The sequence below is a fragment of the Neofelis nebulosa genome, chromosome 1 (genome assembly GCF_028018385.1).
Source record: "Neofelis nebulosa isolate mNeoNeb1 chromosome 1, mNeoNeb1.pri, whole genome shotgun sequence".
NCBI lineage: Eukaryota > Metazoa > Chordata > Mammalia > Carnivora > Felidae > Neofelis > Neofelis nebulosa.
In genome coordinates this window covers 66,775,528-66,798,561 of record NC_080782.1, presented here as the reverse complement: position 1 = coordinate 66,798,561, position 23,034 = coordinate 66,775,528, and the positions used below count along the sequence as shown (strand labels likewise).

General features: G+C 51.4%; 4 protein-coding genes across 13 annotated transcripts in view; 2 read left to right on the top strand and 2 right to left on the bottom strand.

Moving 5' to 3' along the window:
- Positions 1-2,313: 2,313 nt before the first annotated feature.
- On the top strand, positions 2,314-6,658 carry MXD3 (MAX dimerization protein 3). The gene is made up of 6 exons (XM_058724427.1): positions 2,314-2,540; positions 2,794-2,899; positions 3,551-3,580; positions 3,708-3,822; positions 5,900-6,083; positions 6,158-6,658. Exons 1-6 carry the CDS (start codon positions 2,471-2,473, stop codon positions 6,271-6,273), a joined length of 621 nt encoding a protein of 206 aa, XP_058580410.1. The 5' UTR covers positions 2,314-2,470; the 3' UTR covers positions 6,274-6,658.
- Positions 6,659-6,912: 254 nt separating this feature from the next.
- PRELID1 (PRELI domain containing 1) lies at positions 6,913-10,277 on the bottom strand. The gene is made up of 5 exons (XM_058724421.1): positions 10,028-10,277; positions 9,238-9,463; positions 7,891-8,004; positions 7,699-7,777; positions 6,913-7,468 (listed from the first exon to the last, which is right to left on the bottom strand). Exons 1-5 carry the CDS (start codon positions 10,117-10,119, stop codon positions 7,320-7,322), a joined length of 660 nt encoding a protein of 219 aa, XP_058580404.1. The 5' UTR covers positions 10,120-10,277; the 3' UTR covers positions 6,913-7,319.
- Positions 10,278-10,520: 243 nt separating this feature from the next.
- On the top strand, positions 10,521-22,939 carry RAB24 (RAB24, member RAS oncogene family). Of its 3 annotated transcripts, none has more exons than XM_058724439.1 (9): positions 10,521-10,656; positions 10,738-10,886; positions 10,970-11,038; positions 11,242-11,320; positions 11,428-11,495; positions 11,572-11,671; positions 11,886-11,936; positions 12,076-12,138; positions 12,256-12,633. In XM_058724439.1, exons 2-9 carry the CDS (start codon positions 10,770-10,772, stop codon positions 12,318-12,320), a joined length of 612 nt encoding a protein of 203 aa, XP_058580422.1. In that variant the 5' UTR covers positions 10,521-10,656; positions 10,738-10,769; the 3' UTR covers positions 12,321-12,633. The 3 variants fall into 3 exon arrangements, with proteins under 3 accessions (XP_058580422.1, XP_058580440.1, XP_058580429.1); XM_058724457.1 differs by lacking the exons at positions 10,521-10,656; positions 12,256-12,633 and adding exons at positions 15,257-15,327; positions 21,732-22,939 and having other exon boundaries at positions 10,755-10,886; XM_058724446.1 differs by lacking the exons at positions 10,521-10,656; positions 12,256-12,633 and adding an exon at positions 15,257-15,438 and having other exon boundaries at positions 10,755-10,886.
- Positions 13,834-23,034, bottom strand: part of NSD1 (nuclear receptor binding SET domain protein 1) — a 148,887-nt gene continuing 139,686 nt past the window's right edge. For all 8 annotated transcript variants that reach the window (XM_058724337.1, XM_058724370.1, XM_058724348.1 and 5 more), the window contains 2 exons: positions 21,840-22,044; positions 13,834-20,237 (listed from right to left, as the gene is read on the bottom strand). In XM_058724337.1, coding sequence (XP_058580320.1) covers positions 18,607-20,237; positions 21,840-22,044 — 1,836 coding nt within the window. In that variant the 3' untranslated portion in view covers positions 13,834-18,606. The remainder of the gene's footprint in view (positions 20,238-21,839; positions 22,045-23,034) is intronic.

Here is a 23,034-nt window from a genome sequence, read left to right as displayed (position 1 = left end):
ACTTCCCACAACTTCTAGTTGGAGTGTCTCTAGTTTTTCAAGTGTGCCTTGCTACCTTCTTCTGGGAACTCTCCTTCTTCAGAATCCCTCCCTGCCATCTTTCCCTCCACTCCAAGCTGGACCTCCTGGGTCCTAGAGGTCTGGGTAGTAGGTTTGTGCCTGCACTGTATGGGTACTGATGTTAGTGAAATAAAATTGGAAATTCATTCACAAGCCTTGTGTGGCATCCTTTCTTCAGACATAATTGACTGTGGGTGAGGGTTTAGAGAACCAGTCAGCATACTGTGGGCCTTGCCAGCCTCTGGAGTCAGCCTGCACCATGCTCATTTTCTGTATGCTAGCCACATCGGCCTTCTTTTGGTCTGCATGCAGTCTTATCAGCGTCAGGCCTTTGCAACTTTTGCTCCTCTGTGTGGAATTCTACATACCTCCTATACAGAGATTACACCTAGTCACCACTTGCCCAGAAAAACCTCTGACCACCTGGATTAGGACACACACATGCTTCTAAGAACTTGCCTTTACACTGTGTCTTTTCCTATGAGGACCTGTCCAAGTTGTAACTCTGTGTGATTACTATGTCGATTCCTATCCCTCTTGCCTGTGAGCTCTGCAAAGGCAGGAACTCTGTCTGGTTTTGCCCATTTTGTATTCTCCAGTAACCAGCACAGAGTCTGGGGTCCAGTAACTGCTCTGGTAATACCTTGTGAGTGAATGGATGGGTGAATGGGTGGGCAGTTCCAGCAGTAGTTTGGCCCTAGCATGTTAGTGGTTCCTCTAGGAGTGACTCCTAGAGAAACCCGAAGGTTTTTCCCCTCAAGGACTAACTGCTTTGTATCATGTGTTTCCCAGGACTCTTTTTTTTTTTTTTTAATGTTTGTTTATTTTTGAGAGAGATACAGAGTGCAAGCAGGGGAGGGGTAGAGAGAGAGAGAGAGACAGAATCTGAAACGGGCTCCAGGCCCCGAGCTGTCAGCACAGAGCCCAACGCGCTGCTCGAACTCATGATCAACTCAGGATCCGCGAGATCATGACCTGAGCCAGAGTCCGAGGCTTAACCAACTTGAACCACCCAGGCGCCCCCCAGGACTGTCTCTTAATAAAAGAATCCTCCCTCTCCTCTTCCCTCTCCATTTCACACTCAGCCCCAGCTTGGCTTAATTCTCCACCCTGTAACAGCTGCTTTCATCTTCTTGTCTCCACGGTTAGGACTGTCACTGTTCCCGCAGGTTTGGCACACCTACTGGTGCTGCCCTTAGAAGTCACTGCATATACTCCTTTAGAAAGCTAAAACGTCATGTTAAAGAAGTGGCCCTGAACTCAGGCAGCCAGGGGCTCTGTGGGAGGAAGAAACCTGCGTCTGGTTGCCCTGGCCTCAGAAGTCAGCTGCAGCGTACTGGGCACAGATGGGCAAGGGCTCTTGTCCTGCGACAGCGCTGTCGTCACAGGGCTTCCTGAACTTACAGGAGCGAGATCACTTCCCAGTCACACGGCTGAAAAGCAGCAGGGACAGGAGAGGAACCCAACCTTGTCGGCTCCAGAACCCAGGGCTCCCCTACAAACTAGGTCGCCTGCTTCCAGAGTATGGCCTGGTTTGTGAAGTTGGTACCCCCTGCTGACATTTTCCTAGCAACAATAGTTTCCCTGCAGATGAGGGGGAGGAGGAGCCAGGAGACCATTCCCCTTCACCACAATAGGAAGCTGAGGCCTAGCAGGGGTCTACAGGGGCAGATGGCAGGCAGGCTAGGGCACAGACCCCCGAGCCTTGGGAGCTGGATCCGTGCCCCCTCCCCTGGCGCCTGCGCACTGCAGTTCCGTTCCCGCCCAACTCCGCCCAATCGCCCGGGTTTTCAAATTTGAAACCTGCTCCTTTTCCCGCCCGAACTTGTAGGGCAGCGGAGGGGGAGGGTGGGGCCGAACGCAGCCAATAGTGCCTCACAAGCTCCCCGGCCCCGCCCTGAAGGTGACGACAGCAAGCCGCAGTAGGCAATGGGCAAAGGTGCCTGCTGGCCCCGCCTCCGTGGCGCCCACGTGCAGCAGTCGAGCTGGGGCCTCCCAGAGACCACGGGTGCCCGGATTACCATTAGGGGCAGAGTCTTCGCTATCAACTCCGGGCTGGAAACTGAGGCCCTGATACTCCAAGTAGTCGGCGTGGGGTCGCTGAACGAAATGGGCAAGATGCGGCCCCATTCAGCCTGGGGACTCACTCAAAAACTGGGCCTGGAGGAAGCGCCCGTGGCAGCCCTGGGAGTCTGAGGGGCCCGGCTGGCTCCTGGAGGTGGGCTGCGGTTCCCTGGTCCCTTTCCAGAGGGGCGGGGCCAAGAACTGGGCCGTCCGGGGGCGGGGTGTCTCGGAGGCGGTGCCGGGGCCCCTGTGTTTGTTGCACCGTGTCAGTTACATTGTAACAAAAGTGGTGCAGCCGCTCTTAGGGCCAGCACTTTAGGCCCGCTCGCCACCAGCTGTCTCCGACATGGAACCTGTGGCCAGCAATATCCAGGTCCTGCTGCAGGCGGCCGAGTTCCTAGAGCGCCGCGAGAGAGGTGAGGAAGAAATATTGGTCAGACTCCAGGCAGCAACCTCGCTGACACAGGCCTAGACTAGACTTGGCTCCCAACTGGAAGGATGCATGCATGGCCTTAGGCAGTAACCCTGAAGCACCCTTTCTCAGTTTGGCGGGGTGGTGGGGTTGGGAAAATGGCCCTGGCGCCAAAAACCCTTCCCTGACCGTGCCTTGCCAGGGGCGCCTTCAGGGACCAGCCCCAGCCTGAAGCGGGCGGGGGCTGTCTCTGGCAGAAGCTGAGCATGGCTACGCGTCCCTGTGCCCGCACCGCAGTCCGGGCCCAGTCAACAAGAGGAGGAAGCGATCCCCCCAAGCTTCTGGCACGCTGGACAGTGGGCGGTGAGGAGTGCTGGGGACGGTGGGGAGAGGAGGGGGGATGGGTCCCTTCATCGGGCCTCACCTTTGCCCACTTCCTCCTTGTTGCTTGCATCTTCTGGGCCAGATCCTTACTCTGGAGGCAGTTCAGACCTCTCCTGCCATCTCCTCACTCCCCTCTATTCGTTCAGGGACTATTTCTTGAGCACCCCTGTTGTGTCAGGAGCTATAAATAGGATACTTCAGGGTCCTTCTTCCACTCACACTAGCACACTCCACACCTCACTCCACTCGATTTCTCCCACAGGCTTCCTCCTCTTCTCTCGTGTCAGCCCTTTGCACATGCTATTCCCTCCAATTTTAATGCCTCTCCTTCCACTACCCACTTTGGATAGCTTGTTTCTGGCCCAGCTCAACTGTCATCTCTGCCCAGGAAGCCCTTCCTGACTGCTGGTAGGTGGCCTCTTTTGGACCCCACAACCACCTGGGCAGGCCTCCCAGCTTTTGGCCCCATTTGTCTCTGTCTCTCCTGGGGATTCCAGTGCCCAAGGCCGGCACAAAACCCCCACATTGGGCTAGTTTGGAGCAGACAACTATAGTGGATTTTAAGCCCCTGGGGCTGAGGGTGTGGTAGTAGCTGACACCCCCTCACCCCATCCTCCCTGGCATTGACAGGTCTGTGCACAACGAGCTGGAGAAGCGCAGGTGAGTCCTAGCTTTGCCTGACATCACCAGGCCCCAGGAACCACCTCCCTCTGGCCTCCCCTCCCCTACTGCCCCTGTGGCCAGCAAGGCTGGGCTGGCACTGCCCTCCAGACCCCTTCCCCTGCAGGAGGGCCCAGTTGAAGAGGTGCCTGGAAGAGCTAAAACAGCAGATGCCCCTCGGGGCTGACTGTGCCCGGTACACCACACTGAGCCTTCTGCGCTGGGCCAGGATGCATATCCAGGTATGGAGCTACCCCTGCACCCTGGGGCCAACCTGCCAGAACTCTTGAGAGGTATAGTAGGGAGGGGCTGAGTGGAACTGGGGAGAGAGGCCTGAGGTCATAGGTCAACAGTGTGACATGGGACAGTTCTCTATGCTTTTAGCTTCCATATGTGTGAAGTAGGAAGAAAAGCAGAAAGTAAGGATTGTTATGAGGCTTGAGTTTGCTCAGTAAATGTTCACAGCTATTACAGCTATTATATCACTTCAATCCTAACTGGCAAGTCACTTAGCCTCTCTGGACTTTACCCTCCTCTGTAAGGAGAGACATGTCTGTTGACAATATTTTGATGTGTCATGTGTCAGGGTCCCTAGAACTGCAGAGGGCTGGTTTCCACTCTCCCACTCTCCCATCCTTCAAGGCCTCCGGTTCTGAGCCCTCTACTCTGATACCATTTTGGAGAGTAGTTCCAGAGGCCAGGAGAGGGGAAGGTCAGAGGAAGTCAGTCACCTATCCTCCCAGAGCCCTTCCGCTGCCTGGGCTAAGCTCAGCACCCCCTGGTGGACAGGAGTGGGGTATGCCCCAGGCAGCACCCCTACTCCCACCCCTAATGGGAGCTTAGGGAATGGACTAAAAGTGGCCTTGGAAACAAGAGGCCTTTCTTGTCCTTTTGGCCCTTTTGGCCTAGGAAGAAAATGGGGGCACAGGAGGCTAAGGACCAAGCAGCACAGCTAATGAGAGGCAGAATCATAACCCAGGCCCAAGTTCCCTGATTTGCAGTTTCTTTCAAGTGTTTATTGAGCACCTGTTCTACCAGGACCTGTTGTAGGCACCAGGGGTTGTGGTAGAGAGATCCATGTGCTTATGCAGCAAGTAAATCACGGTGTAGGGAACATCAGCACCACCCCATAGTGCCTGCATCCCTGGACTCTGTTGAAGGACACCCTGGTCAGGTAGCAGGCCCATTTCTCACATGGAGCTTGCCTGGTGTGGTTCTTGGAGAGATAATGTGTGCCCCTTGGGTGCTGGCTGGCTGGCCCATGGGCAGGAGCTAGGGATTGCTCCTTCCTTGAAGTCCTATATCCCCTGTCCTGGCCCTACCTGTTTTGCCTTCTCCAGGCCATCTTCCATCTTGCCCTAGAATGTTCTTTGTAGCACATAGATCTCCTTAGGTCTACTGCTGGAAACCTTCCGTGGCTCTTGACAGGACAGTCCCAGTTCCTGCAAAACTGCAGGCCCTTCACAACTCAGGCCTTGCTACTGGTCAGCTTTTGGTCTCCCATATCCCTGTGCCCCACCAGAAAAGCTTAAGTCTCCATGCTCTTCTCAGTTTCCCTCTGCTATGATGCTTCTTCCTGCCCCATTTTGCCTAGGCAGCTCTTATCCTTCTGCACCCAGTACAAATGTCCCCTCATCCAGTACTCCCCTTCTTGTTGACTAATGCAGACTTCTGCCCACCAAAGGCTCTGGTGGGAGGACCCTTGGCCCTCCAAGTCCCTGGAACCCAGGCTGGCAGAGCTTGAGGAGGATTAATGCTGAAGGCGCAGGGTTCCTGGGAGAGTCTTGACTAGGAGTCACAAACTGGTAGCCTCGGTTTGGTCTATAGTTTTCTAAAAATTTATATTAGTTGGCAGCACTTAAAAGGACATTTGACATGAAAAAGTCTGACTTTCCAGCTTCTCTTAAAGAAATCAGGATGTCTGGCAGCACCAAGCCCATTTGCATGTGGCTGTAACTGGCTATTACCTGGAGGTGGCCACCTTGAGTCGTGGTGCCCACTTGCAGGTGTGCGGCAGTCCTCCCCAAAACCTGCTGCTCGCCACTACAAGACTCCTTTCACATCGCTGGACCAGGCTCTGAAGGCCTGAGATCGTGGTGCCCGCCCTCCCCAACTCCTCAACACGAGAGCGTTCACAGGCCATTTACATGGGCCCAGAGGGCAGGAGGGCTGGCTTCCCAGAAGATGCGGGAGCTCTCTGGGGCCCAAATTTAGACGCCCCTGGTCGGGAGCAGACAGTCACTGTTGAGGTGTGGTGGGATGAACCCCGGGCCCCCAGGCAGCTGACCCCACAGCCCCTTGCTCCCTTGGGACCTGCAGAAGCTTGAGGAGCAGGAGCAGCAGGCGCGGCGGCTCAAGGAGAAGCTGCGCAGTAAGCAGCAGAGCCTGCAGCAGCAGCTGGAGCAGCTCCGGGGGCTGGCAGGGCCAGGTGAGAGGGAGCGGCCGCGGGCAGACAGCCTGGACTCTTCAGGCCTCTCGTCGGAGCGTTCGGACTCAGACCAAGGTGAGTGCTCCGAAGTTGAGGGGTTGTGTAGACTGAGTGGGCCGGGTCTGCTGACTGGACCCTTCCCTGTGTAGAGGAGGCAGAGGTGGACGTGGAGAGCCTGGTGTTCGGGGGCGAGGCTGAGCTGCTGCGGGGCTTCGGCGCAGGCCAGGAGCACAGCTACTCACACAGCAGAACCACCTGGCTATGACCTTCACCGCCCCAAAGTGGGCCTCTACCCTCAGACTACTCTCCGCTCTGCCGGCAGGAGTCCTCCCCAAAGCCTCAGGGGCTGCTCGGAGTCACCTCCTGTTGCAATGGACTAAAAGGACCCTTGTGTGGGAATAGGTGCCTGCCCCCAACCTTGCTGCCGGCTGTCCCTCCTGGGGGAGGGGTGCCTGGGTTTCCCCTGAGCCCCATGGGGCAGGCAGCTTAGGCCTGGGCCACTCTTCCAGGCCTTTTTTTTGTAGCATTTGGCTCTGCTGTCCCCAAGGGGGCAGGAAGCCTCTTGGGCCCTCACATTCCTTCCTAGACAAGGCTCTCTGGCCTTTGTCCCAGATACTGTACAGTATTTTCATTAAAAGCCTCTTTACTAACTTCCTGTACATGGTCTTGCCCGATGAAAATGGGGAACTCCCAGCCGCAGACAAACTGGAAAAGAGGAAATGAGATCAGTAGCCATTACTGACACTGTTGACCATACCAGCCGTGTCCCTTTAATTTTCACAGTTGGGGGCTGTCTGTCCCCAGTTCATGGGCGGGACGAGGCTGAGTGAGATGACTTGCCTGAGGTCCAAAGCCAGGAAAGCACAGAGTCAAGATTCAAACTAAAGCTTTCTGACTCCAGAGCTAGGGCTGACTGAATTCAACAAGTATTTATTGAGTGCCTGTTATGTGCTAGGCATTGTTCCAGGTACTTGGGACACATCAGAGAGTGCAATAAAGGTCCCTGCCCTCATGGAGCTTACAGTCTAGCATTTATTACCACTGCATCTGCACAATGCCTGTGACCCTGGGCACTTCACCGCGCCTCTCTGTGCCTGTCCTCAGCTGCCCGATGCGGGAGTAAGCAGGCCCAGCTCAGACATGGTAACCCTGGTGCACTGTAAATGGCAAACGGGACACCCACCCCCAACCCACCACCCAGACAGTAGAAAGGGCTGGAAGTTGACTTTTAATAATAAAGTACAAGGGGGAAAGGGTAGAGGGATTTGAGCCGGGTGGTCAGGTGTCCTACCGCACCAGGGCCTGGGCTAGCTACACAAACTGCTGCTGCTGCTGTTGCTGCTTGGTGGCCGCCTTGCTGGCAAGGTCCTTGGCCTTCTCTGTAGCTGCCAGTGCTGTCTCCTTTGCCTTCTCCTTGGCCTCCTTGGCTGTCTCAACAAGGGTTTTGGAAGGGGCCTCACCTGCAGCAAAGGGCAGGGGCTGGCTTCAGAGGATGCCAAGAGACCTATTTCATCACCCCTCCATGACATTCACCCTCTTTGGGCCAGGCCCCATTGGAAAGGTGGTATTTGCCCCAGGGGAGAGATCAGGAGTCCCAGGCTTAGAGTGGGGTGGTGATAGCCACAGACTCCACACAAATCAGGGCAGCTAGGACTTGACTCCAGCTTCTCTTTGTGCCCAGAGCCCTCACCTTGCAGCTTGGCCAAGATGTATTCAAAGCCCTTCATAGTCTTGGTCACATTGCTTTTGAACCGGGCAAGGCCAAATTCCTGGCAAAAGAAGAAAGGGGTAAAGCTTTGGAGCTTCCCACTGATCCCTAGCCAAGCCTTTGGGCCATATGCCTGGGCCCCCAAAGACCCAGCACCCCCACAAAGCTGCTCACCTGGACAGCTCTGGAGACACCAAATAAACTAGAGGAGACCCAGGCTTCCCGGCGGATTTCGGTCCAGCCGCTGTTATCAGAGTTCACACAGTAAACACATCGTTCCTCCACCACCTGTGCGGGGAATCAGGCCAACCACAACTGTAGGGGTGTCTTTCACTTTACCAAACTTGCACATCAATGTGATCCCCTGCCTCTCTTTCACAAGGTAAGGCAATAAAATGAAAACGTACTTCTTTCACTTACTGTATGCCAAATCTGCATTTTAGGAAGAGCAAGAACATATGAAAGGCCATTTTGCTAACACCTCTCCTCTAACTCTTCAAACTAAAAGGCATACAGACTCGAGATCAGTAGGGTGCCTTCCAGCTCTATCCTGGTCCTGGATTTTGTTTGCTAGGTTTCCATGCAGTGCTTTTAGCCTGCCTTCCACCACTACAGCTCTTGAGCTCCCATTTCCAAAATGGAAATCTGGCAATCGTCACAGCTCATTATCAGAGAAGTGGACCAGTATTTCCAAAAGAAACATTTAAAACACATGTCTTGACAGCTGGATCACTATCTTTGTAATTTATAAAAACAGGTTATGCCCTCAGGATAGTCTGCTGTGAAGCCTTCAGAAAACTCTGGGGGAGAATATCAAGGTGCCTGCTCACTCTGTGACCTTGCAGGACACTTCCCCTCTCTGAACCTCACTTCCCTCTTTGCATAATAGAGTAATACCCACCTTTCCAGGGTCACTGTGAAGATTAGCTGAGAAAGAGAATGAAGAGTTCTCTGAAAGCTTTTAGAATATTCACAAGCGAGAAAATACTGCACTAGCTTTCTTTAAAGTTTTCAAGCTTTTTTATGTGCAAAAAATCAAAACGTGTATGAACCTCTTCCACCAAAATCTCAGACAAAAATCCATTACATAAGACAGATAAATGTCTTAATAAACATCATAAGACAGAACTCCTCTAATTATGGGGCAAGAGGCCCAGAACCTCTCCCCTCTGAGGCACAAAGGAATTCCTTATGGCTTGATGGACTCATGTTTGAAAATTACCACCTCCCTTCCTCAGCATCACTCCTGTGAGCCCAAACTATACATGTGCCAGGCACAGTGAGGGTACTCTATATTTAGTACTTGGAACAACTCTGTAGAACAGGTACCCTCACTATCAATGAGTTAAAAGACTGGTCCAGAGATACTAACCAGCTGAAAAGATCATCTGAGTTACACTCTAGAGCTATCACTCCCTAGTAACAGATCTGCCCCAGACCATAGAAGTTCCTTCATGGCTCCCTAGCCACAGGAACCTGGAGTTTTCTACTCCTGGGGGAACAAGGGGAGGGTAGTCTCACCATCAGCCGGGCATGGTTGATGTTCCAGGTGAAGGTGGTCATGGTCTGGTTCTGCGGGTCCACAATAGAATCCTCCAGGATGTACACCGAGTGAGCAACATTGGCAGGAAACAGTCGCTCGGCCCAGCGGGGCATCCTGTTAGTCTTGGTCAGGAGACGCCGGGACAGGAGCTTCTGGTCAGGGGTCACCTCCCGGTGCACTATGTCTTCCGTCAAGACATGTTTGCTGCAAGTATCAGAGTAAAGGTGACTCTAGGGAGCATGCCGCCTGTTGGGTTTCCCATTTGGAGCCTCCTGGCCCAGAATGGCCATGCCTTCCCCAAACTTGGCACGATCACCTGCAGTGATAAGTGGCGTGCCTCGGACCTGTCTAGAGTTCGTTGAGCCTATCCGCAGGCAAATTCCAACTCCCGCCCCCCTCGCTGACCGGTCCAGCTGGACCTCATGATTTATTACACCCGTGGAGAATGCCACAGGCACTGGAGTTGGCCAACGCCCGGATTTCCAACCTCAAGATCCCTCCCAACTCAAGTTCCCCCGCCTCTTCCTGTCTCACCACCCCGAAATGAGAGAACCTTGGACTACAGCCTCAAGTAAACCACCGCCCAGGCCCAGCCTCTTTCCACTACCTTGCAGGCCTGGCCGCTTCCCGGATAGGGTTTTCTTAACCTACAGATGGCCACGGTTCCGCCGATCCCCTACCTCCGACTCGATGTCGAGTCCTTCCCGGCCCCACACTTCGATCTCCAAACAGCGAGAGGGGAGGACTGCTCTTTCCAGGGCCACGTACCTATAGGGATTCGGGTACCGCTGCCAGAAGGCAGCGAACACTTGGTCCCAGGAACTCCGGAGCACGCTCTGGCCCAGGAAATACTTCACCATCGTCCCGGCCGGGGCGGGCTCAGCATCCAAGCAGCATCAGGGGTGCAAAGCCCGGGGTGGGCACGCGGAGGCCGGGCCGCGGCTCGGCGCACGCCCTCCAGGCTCGCAGCTCAGTCACCACCGCACCGCGCCCAAGAAGCCGCCGCCGCCATGAGGAGTTGTCCGGCCGCGCGCAACTTCCGGCGCATCCGCGCAGTACCCACCACTTCCGGCGCCCGCACACGTGATCCCGCGGCCCCGCCCCTCCCTCCTCACCCCTCCCCCTCCCCCGCGGGAGTCGCGGAGCTGCGGGTCTGACCCAGGTTGAAAGGGCCCCAGGTTCCGTGGGGAATCCGTGCGGGAACGACGCCTAAGCCCAGCAAACGAGCTGGGCGGTGGCGTGCGGCGTGCGGCGCCGTTAAGGGCGCTGCCGCGCGCGCTCTCAGGCCGCCCCGAGTCCTGGGGGGACTTCGAAGGAGGATCCGCGCCTGGGGCCAGAGAACGGGGCAGACGGGGGCACTGCCGGAGGCCGAGCCGACGCAGTGTCTCCAGTCGTAGGTTGGTGCCTGGGGTCGGGGACCGAGGTTTGGGCGCTGCCTGCCTGAGCGGAGATCCGGGTTTGCCTCCGCCCCCGCTCAGGACCCTGACGCGGGTGAGGCGGCCCCGGGAGCATGAGCGGGCAGCGCGTGGACGTCAAGGTGGTGATGCTGGGCAAGGAGTACGTGGGCAAGACGAGCCTGGTGGAACGATACGTGCACGACCGCTTCTTGGTGGGGCCCTATCAGAACGTGAGTGCGCTCCGCGGGGCCGGGCACGAGTGGGAGGGAGCTGACCGGCACCCGCGGCCCTGATCGCTTCCCCCTGATTGCAGACCATCGGGGCCGCCTTCGTGGCCAAGGTGATGTCCGTTGGAGACCGGACGGTGACTTTAGGTATTTGGGTAAGTCCCCTGGGCAAGTAGTCCTGAGATCACCCAATCCTGAGGAGGCTTAGGTTCTCCTATTACTGACTGACTTGTCTCTTAGAGGCCATTCTCTAAACCCCAGTTTAAAAATAGGGGTCTGAAGGACGTGATAGTAGTTTGCAGTCTTGGGGAGTAGCTCAGTAACTCAGGCCAGGGCTAAGCCGCTCCCTGCCCTTCAGGACACAGCAGGCTCTGAGCGCTACGAGGCGATGAGCCGAATCTACTACCGGGGTGCCAAGGCTGCCATCGTCTGCTACGGTAAGAGAGGCTCTGGCCTGTTCCTCAAACAAGAAGGGTTGGGTGTCAGGCCGGCCTTAGAGAACAGCCCCTGACCCTGGTGTGTTTCCTGTGCGTCCCACATCAAGACCTGACGGACAGCAGCAGCTTTGAGCGGGCAAAGTTCTGGGTGAAGGAACTGCGCAACCTAGAGGAGGTAAGTGCCAGACCTCACCAGAGGACCAGAGGCTGGTGGTCCATGGGAGTGACCCTGACCTTGCCTTCTGCTCCAGGGCTGTCAGATCTACCTGTGCGGCACCAAGAGTGATCTGCTGGAGGAGGACAGGCGGCGTCGACGTGTGGACTTCCACGACGTCCAGGACTATGCAGACAGTAGCTATTCCTCAGCTCTCTGGGGGTGGGGGAAGTGGCTGCTTGGGTGGATCATAAAATAGGGACTGCCTTAGCTGCCATGGCAAGATCCCTTGGGAAAGTCTTCTGGCCTCCCTGAATGTGTGGGGTCCATTAAGATTCCCTGAATTGCTAGCCTTCCCCTTTTTGTCCACCTGATTCTCAGGTAGGAGGCTTTAGTCATTTCTCCTTACAGATATCAAAGCTCAGCTCTTTGAAACATCCAGCAAGACAGGCCAGAGTGTGGGTGAGTGCTGTCCTGGGCCTCACAGCAGAACAGGCAGGGGCACCAGTGGCGGCAGAGAAGAGCCTAGAGGGCTGGGTTATTGGGTGATTCCAGGGTTACTGGCTTTGAGCCCTCACTGACTTGTCCTTTTTCCTGCCAGACGAGCTCTTCCAGAAAGTGGCAGAGGATTACGTCAGTGTGGCTGCCTTCCAGGTGATGACAGGTGTGTGCTTCCCCAGCCTCTCTGGAGACTTCCTCTAGGCCCGCTGCATCTTGCCCCCTTCACAAGTTACCTGATCCCCAAACAGAATGGTGCTAAGTTGCCACCTCTCTTTGACAGAGGACAAGGGCGTGGACCTGGGCCAGAAGGCAAACCCCTACTTCTACAGCTGTTGTCATCACTGAGTCACCACCGCTCAGCTCACCTGGCCTGGGGGGCTGAAGGGGATATTAAAGGGATTGCCCCAGAAGAGCTAGACCTAGCTCTCATCTGGGGTTGAGTGGTCAACTCTCTGAGCTACCCCCAGTCCCCATGGCAGCAGGGGTGGCACCTGCCTGTGCTGGCCCATGGAATGGAGGCAGCATTGGTCTGACTGATGGGCACGAGGAGGGTAAAGGCTTATTTGGACCCAGGCTCCTGCCCTGGACAGCACTTGTGTCTTCAGATTATTTAAGTGGCTTCTGATTTGTAAATAAAATCAATGCACTGTGAATCACACTCAGCCCCTCTCCCTGCTGTGCCAAGACACCTAGTTCTTTCTGGGACCACCTGGCTGTCCTAACTTCCTATATTAAGGCTCCTACCAGCTCTTACTCTTTTGGAAACCAAGTAACTTCACCCCAGGGATGCAGCTGAGATAATAGAAAAACAAAAGGGCTTTTTCCTGTTCTTTAGGGGAGACAAAGATAGGTGAGAGGTTGTGGTTGGGGCAATGCAAAGCAAAGCTCACGATTCCACTTTGGTGTCGAGAAGAGCAAGGTTTAAGTGGTGTCCAGAGATCAAAGGGTCAAGTACTCCTACCTCAGACTGGCTGGTTCTACCACTACTGTCATGTCTAGGTCCATGAGTCATGTCTGTGGCTCAGATCCTAAGCTTCTCAGCAGTATCTTACAATGTGGTTTAATGGAAGAAGAATCCTACATTCTGCAAGACAGAAAGGTCTTTTAGATCCAGACTGGGATCCAGTTCAGCTATCAACAGAAAAAGGACCTGAACTCGGCCTGAGTTTCTCATCTGTAAAATGAGGTGACCATCACCCAGTTCAGGATGCTGAAGATCCAGAGCAAAAAGTAACTCTAGGACAGAATGCTTGTCTTCTCACACTACCCCCCGCCCCAGGGCTTTGTGCTGAAGGGGTAGGAAGTTCAGGACTAGGTCAGAAGGAGAGACAGACTCCGAAGATTCCCTCAAAGTATATTTTTGGGCCTTAGAAGTATCAGGCATTACTGTACACAGGGCTGATGCTTCCTCTTCAACTAAAAAGCATATGGCAGTTCTTTCTAGTATGGGAGGCCTGGGCCAGGTCTTCTACAGTGCCTAGCACCTATCTCTGAAGAACTAAAAACCTGGCCAGAATGGCCAGACTCACACTCAGAAAGTACTATGGTTCCACTTCCCTTTTTAAAACCAATTCCTCAAAATACCCTTCCTTTATGGGTAATGGAAGCTTCCTGTATAGGGGCTAAAACAGACACCAGCCATTCCCAAAGGAAGTGAAAAACATTCTGGCAGATGGTGGCTGCAGGGAGAAAACCCACACAACTCCTGGGAGATGCTTAGAGGAGAGGCTCACCTCCACCAAGTCCCGGACCTGGGAACTATCTCAGGGGCTGGTTCTGCTCTCACCCAAACACATCCTCCCTCCTGTTAAAGCTACATCTCCCCACGGACAACAAACAAAACACAGGGCAAGGGCCATAAGAGTAAAGTTAAACTTTACTTTACAGTAATTTTTCTATATACAAAGAATTACAGTACATGTTTATGGGGACTCCTACAGGGCTCCCCTCTTTTTCACTAAGAATTTCACTTACAGCTGACCATCTATGGGGGGAGGGGGCAAAAGACCAGTGATGGACCTCAGCCGACACCCCCCCCCCCCACAACCCTTTCTTAAAAATATAGAGATCTCTATTGTCAGCTTGTTTCTTTGCCAAGACTTAGCTGCTCTTCCATGAGCTCCTGTGTGCTGCACTCATCCATCTTCAACACACTCCTCTACATGCACACACAGGCAGCACCCACCTTGGACCTGGAGACCGCCTGTTCTCTGCCCCTCCCCTGGAAGTTTAAAGCACCAGGACCATTCACTTCTGCTCCTACTCCCTGGGCTCATCTCCTGTCCACAAAGCTTTACTGGACTTCCAGCGTGTTACACCTGAAGCCCCTCAATAGCCTGAAGTTTTGAAAGCCATGGGAAAGCAGCTCCAGAGAAGGGACCATGTAAGAGTTTAACATGATTTTGCTTATGCTGGTAGGAAACATTTCTTCTCAGGCAGTGGATTTCTAATTAAAATAAACTCTTTCCACCTCCTTAAGAAATATTACCCTTAGTCTTCATAAGCAATAGAGGCGCTCCCATGAGAGTGGAAGAGGTAGAGAGGGGCAGAAGGTAACCGAAGGAGAACCCCACAGTAGGAGCTTTCTACCAACCTGTCCTAGGCAGTGTGGACGGAGACTACACCAGGTGACAAGGTGACACCAGCCCTGAGAAACTCAATGACCACCCTCGTCTGGATACAGCATCTCTTCCGTTTAGGACTGCGCTGAACCACTCCAGGGTTGGGTGCAGGATTCACTGAGGCTCTGCCTTCTTCTCTAATAGAGCCTCAAAGAAACCATTCCACATGAAATTTCTTCCTCCCAAACAGGAACCCGGGTTTCTCAAGTCACCAGTCCCTCACCCCTTGGCAGTGCTTATTTATACCAGAAAATTAGCACCATCATTACATTTTTTTGTGTGTGTTCAAAGCAATTATCTATTCTTATTTCAATTGTACTACAGCAACCTCTGGCCCTGCTGCACTGGCCCTAGGAAGCTCGACTGAGAGCTCACTGGCTGTAGCCAATGAAAGTCTCATGCAGCAGCTACCTAGCTCTAAGTGATCTGGAATGTCTAGCTCATGAAGCAGCCCAAGCATTATTCAGCAGGAAAAGGGGCTGTGGCAGCTCCTTTCTTGTCATGATCTCAGGTTAGGACACTGGGTCACTCTGACCTCCTGGTTGACAAACCCCAAGAGGATGACAATATCCCCCAAAAAGCCTTAGGAGAAAACCCACTTTATAGGAGCTGAGGGCAAAATCCATCCACATTTAGTGCTTTCCTGATTCCTCTCCACAGGGGAAGCTGCCAGGACCAGACTTCCTTCCTGCCATTCTGTTCTCATGATGTGACCTGGGAGTCCAGCTCCAGTAAGTAGATGCTGCTGAGCCTGGAAAAGGATCGCTGATGCACTTCGTGCCCTGACTGTAGTGTGGGGTAGAGAATGTGAAGATAAAATAATTATTTCCATCAATGCTAAAGATGCAGATTTGGTAGTTTTTCATTAGAGGATCAACACAGTGATTTAAATCACCTCAAACTCAGTAACTTCAGGGGGAAGCAGACATTTAAAAACCTGGGATGCTTCTGTAGCAATGACAGCTATTTGGCTATTACAATGGGTTTGCTCCAGGAGAAGCAAATGAGGCTTTGAATTCAAATTTCAACAGTTTTTCTGACTTAACAGGGCTAGGAGACATATTGGTTCTTTAGTTACCTATGGAAGCCAGCCATGGCTTCCCCCTCTGAAACATTTCCTGAGGACTGGCTTAGAGGCAGACGCTCTTGAGATCCTGATTTCCAGGCCCTTGGCCAAATACCAAAATACCATCCTGCACAAAGATCAGGAGTTTCTAAGAGAAAAGCTTTCCTTTTAACTGCCAATTCACGCCCTCTGGAACAAAGGTCTCAGTACAAGACTCCAGGAGAGTCCCCAAGGGCTGGCAAGGTCACTCCCTCACCACTGTCCTTCATGCAAGGGTCTCAATTTCCCAACAGTCCAGTCCTTCTGACTCTGCTTCTAATTGTATGGTGACTGCTTTCATGATGTTAACAATCTGGTATCAGATGCTGCTATCAGTGGGCCTGATAGCTCAATTTCTAGTTTCCATTCCACCCAAGAGTCTTTCAGTAACCCTCACAAAAGCCTGGCTGTCCATCCATTTAGATAAAGAACTGCCACCATCCCCCACCCCAAACCAAGCACAACTCAAAAGTTGTTTTCCCAGGCAAGTCTGGAAGGAAGTTTCCAGTAAATGGTGGAGAATGGAAAGAACCAAAACAAAATCACAAAGTGGCCAATCATGGCCCACCTTTCCCTTAACTCCTTGTCCTAGAGCGGCTGTCAAGTCAATTACCTACCAAAGCCTACTTCAGAGAAGCTATTTAAGGATCAAACTTCTCCACTTAAAATTTTTTTACATAGCCTGCACATACCCCGCCCCCCCCAAATTCACAGTTTATTTCATGAAACAAAGAGCTACGGTAATTTAACACACAACATAGTGAAAGGAGATTCTGACAGTGCAGTGCGAATATCTTTTTCTGATCACAACTACTGATGACAGGAGAGAAAAGGGCACAGGACTGGCACCAAGCAAACCCTACTCATACAGCCTAAGAGATTAGGGAAAGGGACCTACTAGCTGCAGTTATATACTTATTATTCTCACACATGATAAATACTTAATATAGTGAACTTTATGTTCTGGGTGGATTTCTTTAAAAATATCTTTTCCATGGTTTAAAATTTTTTTTAAAAGAAAATAAGATGCTTTGTTTTCTCTTCCTTTTGAATAAAGAGCATTTCCTCTCTCATGATGTGGGAAGAGAGGATGAAAAGGGGAGAACTAGGCAGGTGGAATTTACAGAGGAGATTCCGAGGTCTAAGTGAGATGCAGAGGTATGCCCCTAAACTTGGGACAGCCCTGCCCAGCCTCGTACCTCTGCCTGAGTTCAAGTGTCTCATCCCGAGACAGACTTTGGGAAATAGATGCAAATTCTTCTTTTAATCTTTATATAAAGCGCAAATGCTTCTGTAACTATTGTTCCCTCCTTAGAAATGATATGGGTAACCTCAATAGGAACTTAGGAGGAGGAAATTGGGACAAAATACAGAATCCTGTTGAGGGTGTAAAAGCCATAACTGAGACAGAATGGCCGGGAGACATTTGGGCCAGGAGATGGCCTGTTGGCTAAAGCTGCTGGCTAAGTTGGCAAAGCAGAGAGGTAAACGTTTGGTCTAGGGACAAAGGAGGGGTGAGTGAATGGGAAGGAACTGGCCAAACAGCACTTCCTGTTGGCAGTTGGTGAGCTGGGTGAATAGTAGGGCAGGGTAGCACCAACAGATTTCCCAGCCCTTGGGCCCCAGCTCAGGGCAGCAGTAACAGATAATCAGCAGTTATGAGGAATCATCTCTCAGACTGGACATTGCTCTAAACACCCTATCTTGCCAGTCATAGGGGAAGGGTTCTGGCTTGCCTTTGAACTAAGTCAGCAGGCAGGTGCTCTCAATATAGAACACAGCAATTCTCAGGGATAGGGTGGTAGAATCTACCAGTGAAGGAGAGGACTCCCTCCATTCAGGTAGGAGGGCAAAGGATCAAAAGAGAAGTAATTTTCTATCAGGATCTGGCACTCTCCCTGAGCCGGCAGTAGATCTAGCCCAGAGCTTGCCAGAGATTCCCTATGTCCACTGCCCGACTCTGAAATCTGAAAGCACCTGAGTGTTTGGGGGGCAGGCATGGGGTGGGTTGATGTAAAAGGAGGAAAATCAGTAGAAGAGAAAGGTAAGCTTGCCAATTGCCTTCTTATACTCTGGGAAAGCTATGTCCTTGTAGAGCTCAGCCCCCACAACCAGCTACTCTGCCCAGGACAGATCTTTAGATTCTGCCCAGCCAACAGCTCCACATGGCCTTGATGCAACCCCCTCTCACCTATAGAGGAGACCTCCACATAAGGGTGTGTGCATAAATGTGCACACTCAACCAGGAGACACTTACTCAACACAACCACTTCTGGGGCCACAGAGGACATTACAAAATGAGTCTGTGGAGCCCCAGGGCCCCTCAGAACTTCCTGTTATTTCCTGGTCAAAGGTTCATGAAAACAGCCTGGGAACCCAGGCAGGCATGTTAGGCTCACAGGGATCAGGTCTTCTTTATCTCTGTATCTCCTGTCAGTGACTAGCACCTGGCCTAGCACATGTGAATGCTCAAGAAATCACCACTGATATGAATAGATGTCAGTTCCTCCCAAGTGTTCATCAGGGCCCTTAATGGGGCTCCGTAGAACTAGAGAAATAGCTTCGAGAGCCCCTCTAGCTTCCAACCTAACCAGTGGAATTGAATCCCATGCTTGACTCCAGAGTGGACTTTTTATTTCAAGTTACCATGTGTAAAGGTTGGAGGAAAAAGACCCAAGTCTGTCTGTCTCCTTGGTTGGGGCCCACTTGGATTTCCATACATGGTTTACACAACCACATGCCCCCACTGGCTAATGTCACAAGAGTTCTGAGTGCTGGGATATAAGGAAAGAATAACAGTGGGAAAGTGTTGGGGTCTGTTTTTTTAAGAGGGGAAAAGAAAGATGATTTCCCTTCCCCAAGAACCCTGGGGGCAGCTGGTCTGGTCATGTGACATTTACTCGTATTATTTCTGTTCTGACTCTGCACACTTGTGACTGGAAGGAGCCTGGTTAAGAGCTGGAAGTGTATTTTGCTCTGGTTTAGGGTCTTGCCCTCTTCCAAGAGACCAGCAAGTCTGTGCCAATGTCTGTGTGCTCCCAGAGGACCAGCAAGATGGTGATATTGTCTGTCCAGCCACTATGGGCCAGAGCCCTGGCCCTGGTGAGGCCTTTCCCAGGGCCCAGGGACTCTGCTCTGCGGTTGCCAACTTCTTCTCTTCAGAACAGAGGGAGGATGGGGCCTTCCCAAGAGGCCTGAAGGATTGCCCATTCTTGGCAGCAAGTCCAGGTAGTTGCTGGCCTCCAGCCACCTGCTTCACCTGCTTCACCAGGCCCGGTGCTTGACTGGGAGGCCCTGGTGTCTGCTCCACCCCCGCAGATGCTCTTCCTGAGGCCGGAGTTGTTGGCTCATATAAAAAAGCCTTGGCAGGAGCCTGAGAGAGAAGTCTGGCCTGGGTGAGTGATTTAACCGCTTGCCAGGGGTGCTCCGAAGGGACTGCTGCTTTCCCTGGTGGCTGCAGGATAGGATCTGCCACACTGCCTCTCTCTACAGCTCTCGGCATCTGCCCTAGACCTTTGCTGGCAGTCCATGAGCTTGATTCCAACACCGGCATCTTGTCATCAATCTGTGATGTGACCTCATGAGGTGAAGCAGCCCGTTCTTTCTGGTGAGGAGTTAGGTCCATGAGATCCATTACCAAAGCAGCTCTATTTTTTGACTGAGTATTCTGGTCCACAGGCCTCAGTGCTTTTTCTTTAGCTACCAGGGTCTGGACCACAGCTGATAGTACTTTGTCAGGAGGTGGGAGTCTCTGGGACAAAGAAGCATGGGATTTGTCTGGGGGCCTGTCTGAAGTCTGGGGTTTGGGACCACTGGTGACTAGCAGTCTGTCTGGAGGTGGAAGTCTTAGACCAGTAGGGACTGGGGCTTTCTCCAGTGACTGGGGCCTTGGGCTGGCAGCACCTATGGATTTATCCAGCCTTGGGTCAGCTGTCCCCAGAGGTCTTTCCAGTGGTTGGGACCTGACTGAGGGTGAGGAGCTTATGCCGGTCACTGGAGAGGGTTTGTCAGATAGTTGGGGTCTTGGTCCTGCCACTGCAGGTGGCCTGTCCAGTGGCTTCTGGCTGGATACCAAGGATTGGGGTTTGGTCCCCGACCCAGCAAGGTCCCTGACCCTATCTACAGGCTGGGGCCTGGAGTCAGTTCTGTCAGGAGGTCTTTCAGGCAGCGGTGGCCTCTGACAAGTTCCTGCCAGAGCTTTTTTGGACAGTGACAGTGTCTGGTTGGTGTCAGCAGGCAGCTTATCCAACATCTTGGGCCCCTGAGCAGCCACTCCTGATGAATGCTCTGCCAGGTGAGTGCCTGGGCCTGGAGGCAGCGGTACTGGGGGAGGCACATACTCACGGATCTCCCCAGGTTCCAGAGGGTTGGGCCCGCAGGGGTCATGCTCAGTACAAGACAAACGCCCATCCAACTTGGAGATGAAGAGCATCCCTTCCCGATGCTGCTTACAAAAGGAACTGGGACACATCTCACAGAAGGAGGCTGCTTCCTTCCCACAGATGTCACACTGATGCCAAGGACACTCCCATTTCCCTGAAAACACAGATGTGAAACAAACCCTTAGGAAAATAAGCAAGGTACATGAAATGGGCCATGGCTCTGAGCCTGGGTCAAAGGAGTGATTTCAAACTGCCACCTTCTGCAGATCAGGTCACTCATCCAATACCTCCCCTTGCCCCAGAATCTCAGATTCTCCTGTACAACACATAAAAATAAAAGCCAAGTACCAAATAGCAAGTAAGTATCAACTAAATATACAAACAGAGGTAATTTCTTATTACTATGACTATTTCTATCAAGGGGGAAAAAAACCCAAATGTCCCTTTAGATAGAATGTGAAGATATTACTTTCACAGGTTTGCAAACTCCATTTGTCTTATATAGCCTTTAAAATATTCAACTCTAAGGGGATAATCTCAATTATTTAAACTTCTGCTTATTTGGTTATATTTAGGAACAGGGAACTGATACACAACTGTGAAAAATGGGAACAGATTTTCCTTTGCTCAATTTTAAGCCTTGAAACCAGCACAAACTTGACCTATACTGTGCACACAGAACCAGTGGAAAAGACCTTTACTTACCATCTATTTGCCCCCATTTCATGACACCTGAGAGTCTCTGCCATGGACAGTGTTTCTGCCTCGGCTCATAGTTTTCAAATAAACTATGCTAGCCCTGACTCCTGGCTCATAGGCAAGATCAGTTCTAGTGTGGCCTGTGCCAGCTATAATCTTGAGTTACTGATTTTGAAACGATTCTCCATTTCTATTTCCTGGCGCTGACAGGTCATGTTGTGGCCTTGCCCTCACACTACCTCCATTTATATGATTTCATTACCCTAGCAACTGTACACTGAAGGAAAGCTAGTTCAGAGACAAACTCCTCTCACTCTCACCCTAAAATTCTTCTCTTTCTGCAATTCCCGGAAGCAGGCCACTAGTGACGTATAATCTCACTGGGAGTGGCTCCATACTGCTTTCATACCTCTGTCATCAAAAACAGACCACATATCCAAGTGCCTCAAAACTCTTCTAACTCCAAGTAACTGCTCAAAAGTTAGTGGCTTCTCCAGCTACCAATTCCCAGACACTGTCTGCCTAAGCAGCTCTCTCACGCGTTAGCTGATACAGTTGACTCTCCTTCAGAGGGGTGTAGGTGAGGGGGGCTAAAAGGGTGTCTAGTCCACAACTCACTGACTGGAATAACCCCAAACTCTATGCTGTCTTAACCTCTCTTTCTTTAGAAAGGAAACATGGCTTAGTGGCCTTGAGGTCAGAAAACCTGGCTTTCAGTCCAGCTCCTCCATCTATATGCTCTATTGTGACAATTCATCTCACCAAACTGGACTCTCAGTTTCCTCATCTGCATCATGGGAAGGTGAAAAGGTCTCATCTTTATGGGTTGCTGGGAGGATAAAATAACATAACATAAATTGTAAATAAAGTGCTTGACATATGATGAGTAAGCTTCTGTTCGCTTCTCTGTAACCTAGGATTCCAAGCCTTTATTGTCATTTATTTCCAGAATGAGAACATGAACCATACCCCTTCAACGCTATGCTTGGGAAGACCAAGGGGCTGTTACAATTACAGCAGAGAACAAAGAGCACCCTAAATGGATTTTAGCACCAACCTGCTGGTCGCTTGGTTAGATTGAGACAGTCAGCGTGGTAAACTTTTGGGCAGCCTGGCTTCTTGCAAGAGACGAGCTGGCCAGCATCCCCACAGCTGAAACACTCATCCTCTCTCTCCTTTGTGATTTCACCCTGGGTCCTGCGCTTCCCCTGTTGCTTCTTCTTGAATTTCTTTGACTTTTCTTCCGTGGCAATGGGTTGATTCTAGAGGTCAGATATTGAGCAGTCAGCATTCTGTCGATACATTAGTTGTATGATCTTGACCAGGTTAACTATTCTCTCTGAGCCTCAGTCTCTCCTCTGGGAAGAGACAATCCTCATAGACTGTTGTAAAGATAAGAGAAAATACAGGAAAGGCACCTGGCACATCATAGGTACCCAATAAATAGTTGCATTAATTCTAACTTTTCTATGAACTACTCCTGCCACCTGCATGAAATAAGAGAAATAAACTTTTTGTTAACATACAAGGCTGGTATTAAAGGTTCCCCTTTTGTAAGTTTTATTTTTATGTTTGTCTGGGTATGTATGTGTGTGTATGCATACAGATTTCTTAATTTATTCAACACCCCTTCACTGAGCACTTTAGTAAGAGTCACATGCTAGGAAGACACAGAAAACTAATTCATTATCCTTGCCCTCAACAAGCTATGTGCCTTCATCTATGTCAAATTAGATTCATGTCCACTACTCCCCAAGACAGACCCTGGTGCAGCCAGCACGTCTCCTCTGTGTTCCCTGCAGCCCACACTTGCTTACCAAACCCCATGGTTTTCATCGCATTATTTATGTTAGATTAGAAACATCCAGGATCAATTCAACTTATTACTATCTCACAGTGATCTCCCATTTCTAAACTTCTCTCAAAATTCTTTCTGATTCATGTGTGAAATGTTACATAGATGTTAAGGATGCAGAAACTGATATCCCTAGTGAATGTAACACCTTTACACTTGAGTTAAACATAGTTATTATTTTGATTTATAGGGAATAAATCAACTGGACACCTTTAAGAAACAAGACCATTTAACCAACCAACTAATGAAAAAAAATATAAAGATAATTTTGTTATTTAATAAAAGAATATTTTGTGGGTGTTCATCATCTTCATGTGTTTTTGAACCCCTTTAGTTATTGATTTCTATGCTAATTTGCATTTTTCAGTTCTTAATATTGACTTCTATAATCAAAAAA

Excerpts from the sequence above, each read along its gene's own strand:
- RAB24 (XM_058724439.1), top strand. The coding sequence starts at position 10,770 with ATGAGCGGGCAGCGCGTGGACGTCAAGGTGGTGATGCTGGGCAAGGAG. Across the intron at positions 11,321-11,427 it reads GGCTGCCATCGTCTGCTACG|ACCTGACGGACAGCAGCAGC; the intron begins GTAAGAGAGGCT and ends TCCCACATCAAG. Across the intron at positions 11,496-11,571 it reads AACTGCGCAACCTAGAGGAG|GGCTGTCAGATCTACCTGTG; the intron begins GTAAGTGCCAGA and ends CTTCTGCTCCAG.
- MXD3 (XM_058724427.1), top strand. The coding sequence starts at position 2,471 with ATGGAACCTGTGGCCAGCAATATCCAGGTCCTGCTGCAGGCGGCCGAG. Across the intron at positions 3,581-3,707 it reads AACGAGCTGGAGAAGCGCAG|GAGGGCCCAGTTGAAGAGGT; the intron begins GTGAGTCCTAGC and ends CTTCCCCTGCAG. Across the intron at positions 6,084-6,157 it reads GCGTTCGGACTCAGACCAAG|AGGAGGCAGAGGTGGACGTG; the intron begins GTGAGTGCTCCG and ends TTCCCTGTGTAG.
- PRELID1 (XM_058724421.1), bottom strand. The coding sequence starts at position 10,119 with ATGGTGAAGTATTTCCTGGGCCAGAGCGTGCTCCGGAGTTCCTGGGAC. Across the intron at positions 8,005-9,237 it reads TCAACCATGCCCGGCTGATG|GTGGTGGAGGAACGATGTGT; the intron begins GTGAGACTACCC and ends TTCCCCGCACAG. Across the intron at positions 7,469-7,698 it reads CATCTTGGCCAAGCTGCAAG|GTGAGGCCCCTTCCAAAACC; the intron begins GTGAGGGCTCTG and ends CCTTTGCTGCAG.